The following is a 4,511-nucleotide window of genomic DNA, read 5'->3' on the forward strand; positions in this document are numbered from 1 at the left end:
CGCGCTCCCCTCCGGGGGGACGGGCGCCCCCATCCTCTGCTCTTTGCCTTTTTATCAGCTCTTATCTGGAGCCACAAATAGAACCTGCCAGGCAGAGAGGCCCAACCAGCTGTACACACTTGGTTCTCAGCAGGCAGCGGTTAGCTGCAGCTTATCACGGCCTCTGGGAACACATCAGTCGGTGGAGGTTTTTCTTGTCATCTTTGTCAGGAACCAGTTACTCTGTTCTGCGAAAGATTCCAGAGGTGGACAGAGCACCAAACTACAGGGGAAGACAACTGTCTGATCACATTACAGGACACTTGAGCACCTCCTGAGCTGGCTGATGCAGCACGAAGGTTTAAGTCACCATGTTCCTGCAGCGCGGCCACCCCCGACACGTTCTGAGCCACCACGGCGTGCCAACGCGTCTCTGACACAGCCTGGGGAGGCAGGATTATGATCACATCAAATATGCTTAACACGACAATGTAAACACAAAATTGAGAGCATGGATGGCAATTAAATAAAAAAAAAAGGAATCTCATACAGAGTGAAGTAAGAACAGAACCACACTGAAACCCTGCTACTACACAACTGCTGTTACTGCTTTATGAGGAAATGGGGTTTTTCAACATTTTTACTAGTCTATGGGTAAAGGCTTTAACATTTTGAGCAGGTATGACAACAGTAAGACAAGTACAAGCTTGTTCGAGTCTTTCATATTGTAGATGAGTTGAAGCCTCAAAAGCAGACTGTAGTATACAGAAAGGAGAAAGACAGGCAAAGTAGCTGTAGATGCAGCTGATGTCCCAGCATCAGTTGTTTCCTCTAGCTATCAACACACCCTATAAACTGAGGAGCTCTAACTCCACCTCCTGTAGAGCCACAGTCATGTCAAATTAAAAACCCATTAGACTAAGAGGAAAAAAACCCAACACTTACTTGAACAGCTGTGTCCCACTTGTACAAACCATATGGTCAGACAACGTGCAATGTAAGTAAATAACTGTATGGTTTAAACAAAAACTGCATTCATTTCAATATGAGGGGCCAACAATAAACAAGCTCTGCGGTTGAAGCCTAAGACTCAAAACAGGACTTGGAGCAACATTTCATACACATCCCTCTCCTTTCTCACAGAGAAAAACAAATGAACAAACTTGCTGGTTTTGAACTGCTTACGGATTATATAACATCAAGTACTCCTTGAAATACAGCGACTGTAATAGGGAAACATGTATGCATTATACCCAAGCATTTCAGGAGCAGTGCAGATTGCACTCATCTCTGCCTTCCATGATGGGCTGATACCACTGACACAGTTTGACACAGGTGAAAAATACTAATATCCAGGAGAAAGTTCAGTATTTTCTGAGCTATCTAGCTTTATTTAACTAAAACCCACAGGTAACACAGACACAGAATTTCTTAGATTCTAGCCATTAATTTTTTAGCATGCAAATAACTCAACGTTCTTTTAGTAATATAGGAAAACAAATATTTCTGCTATATCTTGTCTATTTAGGAAGCAGATGAACAGTTATAGCAATCACACTACTTTGCTATTCCACCCACATTAGGAACATGAAAAATATAACTCAAACTCCCAGACTGGGCTCGAGGCACTTTTTCAAAGTCTGGATCTGCAGTATACATGCTAGATACGGACTTTCTGAAAAGACAGCTTAGGTTTAAAGAAAGCAAAAACCTCTGTGGTGTAGATTCTGCTACTCTGTCTAAGTTACTCTGATTTACTGCAGCATCCCTCTCCATGTTTGCCACCAGCTCCACCACATAGGTTGTGGAGTTTCCTTTAAGGGTGTGGAGTTTCCTTCTCTGGAGACTTTCAAAACCCACCTGGACGCGTTCCTGTGTGGCTGCCCTAGGGGATCCTGCTCTGGCAGGGGGTTGGACTAGATGATCGCTAGAGGTCCCGCCCAACCCCCAACATTCTGTGATTCTATGATTCACGTAAAGCCTGAAGCCCTTTCACTGTGTCCATCCTATGCTGTGCAAGGACTGAACCTTTCCCTTGTTTCACAAGAGCTTACACATTTCTCCGCATTCTCACCTTTCATCCTGTGTGCTGTGGTTACTTAATTCAGCCAACTCTGCGTTGTTGTCCAATAAACAGAAGCTGTACGAAAGAGTAAGGATTGCCTCATCCTTCAGAACACCCTTCTTTGAAGCTGATGACTTCACAAAGAGTAGTTTTACAATTATTTAATGCTTCATTAAACCTCTTCTCTTGTCAAAAAACCACAGTGAGTCCTTGTTGTGGTCACAGAGGGCTCAGTGGCATGAGCCAGAGCTCCTGAGAGCCCCTCAGGTCCTTCCTCTGAGGAGCGAGCAGCGCTCTCCCCCTTCCCCAGGCAGCTCCACGACCCAGAGCCTCGGAAGCCCTTTGCAGAACCAGGGCTGGCAGGAGACGAAGCTCCACAGTGACCCAGCTGCCCGCCGTGCAGCTCCCGTACAGCTTTTCGGCAAACATAACTACAGACACAGAAACACAGTGAGAGGTGGAGGCTCATACAGAGGAGGAGGAGACTCAGCCTCACAGGCTGAACGCCCAGAGGCCCCCAGCAAGTGTGTGCATGTAAATGTATACACCTACACACACAAGCATGGAGAGATGCGCACATGTACGCAGCGTGCACGTGAGCGTGCCTGCTGCTATTTCTTGAACTTAGGCAAAACCCAACCACAAGAAAAGCAAGTAAAGAATTTTTTTTCAGCCTCTCAGCTTAAAAGCTCCAGCTTGTTTTTTCTGAGGGTGACGGTGTCAGCACGGCTGCCAGAGATCTCTCGTCTCCTGCTCCTTTCCTTTTGTGACCACCCTCGGCATTGCTCACAGACAGCACCTCTCTCCTAAAACCTGTGGCTGAGGCTTCTTCCCAGCACACTCCTCGGTGACCACCCTGCGTGTTTCTCTCGGATGCCAGTATGCATCAGGGGTTGGTGAGATTTTTTGAAGGCAGGTATTTATTTTCATCAATCAATTCAGTTAAAAGGAGCTTAATTTCCATAACTATCCCTAATGAGAGGCAGTAGTTGCTATTAACAGTTTAGGAAGAATCCAGATTTATCCACACCCATGAAAAACCACTCAGAACAGTAAGTACAAAATGGCAGCTTTTTCCTAAGTATTCTTATGCTATACTCCTTTTCAGCACAACACACTATACAATCTAAACACACTTTCACCCCACATATGGAAAAAACAGTAAATACATACAACATAATCATTTGAAACAAAGTCTATTTACACTGGATTTCTAAATGGCTGCTAGGGCTATATTTACTCTTTCTATGTTTTGTGACTCACCATAAAGCACTTCATCTTGGATGTTTCGTGTTCTTCCATTTTTTCCCAAATAAACAGGGAAAAAACTAAACAAAGCCGTCGGACTCTAATTACAGCCTAGTTAATTATTTGGGAAATATGTAAAAGTGACTGTCTACATAGAATGGTATAGAGCAAATAAAATTGAAAGTAATATTAAAAAGAGCTAAGATTTTTTTTTTCCATCTCTTTCAGGTGAACATAGAAAAGAAACAGAATGAACATATAAGTTTCAGAACAGAATGTGCTATTCTGAGGCTTCCAGTGGTGGCAGATTTATTCTTCCCCCAGTAAAATAAAACATCTTCCTTTTCAATTAAATTCAGTTTCATATTGAATTTGTTCCGTATGTTGCTGACCACCTTGCTGCTTGTACATGTGTGACTCAGCCATTTCAGCCCCGTTCTTTACCTACAAATCTTTCAGATACCAAGCAACGAGAAGATCCTTAACTGATAGATCACAGGAAGCGTGACCTCTCATCACTGGTTCCAGGTACATTTGCACAAATGGATTAATTTCTAACAGATAAATATCAACGTCTTACCTTTGCAGGTGAAGCATTTGATGTGAAAGTGTCTGGCTTGAACACGGAGTACTTCACCTTTACATGGCTCCCCACATTTATGGCAGTGGATGACCGGCTTTTCAGAGGGGTGGTGAGGCTCCTGGGGATGGGCCACTGTAAAAGAAAAAAGTGTGATTTAAACCCAGACAAAAAGAGTATTTTCTCCTTTACCTAAACCTGTGTTCCAGACTTTGATCACAACACAAGCGCTGTTCACATTTGATGTTCATCTAAAAAGTCGCCACCATTTTTTAAAATAGCGTTTTCATAAAGCAGAAGTTTAAGCCGGTCACATCAGCTGCTACCTCTTTCCACAGAGGCTGCCCTGGAAAGATGTGGAAAAAATTCCCTCTGCAGTTTCAGTGCCACAAAGTGTTTCAGAACATCTAAGTCTTTCTTTCCAAGGACACGAGTGTGTGCAAACCAGTCACCGAGCACACAAGGTATCAGGAATTGGGCTATTTGAATCCAAGAAAGAATACAATCCAAGTAGAAAGAATGAAAGGAAAGCAATTCCAAATCATGTTTTGGGGAACTAGATGAACCAGCAGCCTGACCTTGCATATAAATCACCATATTAAATATAACCTACAAACACCTCCATTTCACTATGGTACA

General features: G+C 43.4%; 1 protein-coding gene across 1 annotated transcript in view; it reads right to left on the reverse strand.

Annotated features, from left to right (window-relative positions):
• ABLIM1 (actin binding LIM protein 1) overlaps positions 1-4,014 on the reverse strand; it is a gene marked incomplete at its 5' end in the record, with an annotated part of 99,960 nt that extends 95,946 nt beyond the window's left edge. The window contains one exon of the mRNA XM_009866770.1: positions 3,873-4,014. Coding sequence (XP_009865072.1) covers positions 3,873-4,014 — 142 coding nt within the window. The remainder of the gene's footprint in view (positions 1-3,872) is intronic.
• Positions 4,015-4,511: the final 497 nt, after the last annotated feature.

The sequence above is a fragment of the Apaloderma vittatum genome, unplaced genomic scaffold (genome assembly GCF_000703405.1).
Source record: "Apaloderma vittatum isolate BGI_N311 unplaced genomic scaffold, ASM70340v1 scaffold22033, whole genome shotgun sequence".
Lineage (NCBI taxonomy): Eukaryota > Metazoa > Chordata > Aves > Trogoniformes > Trogonidae > Apaloderma > Apaloderma vittatum.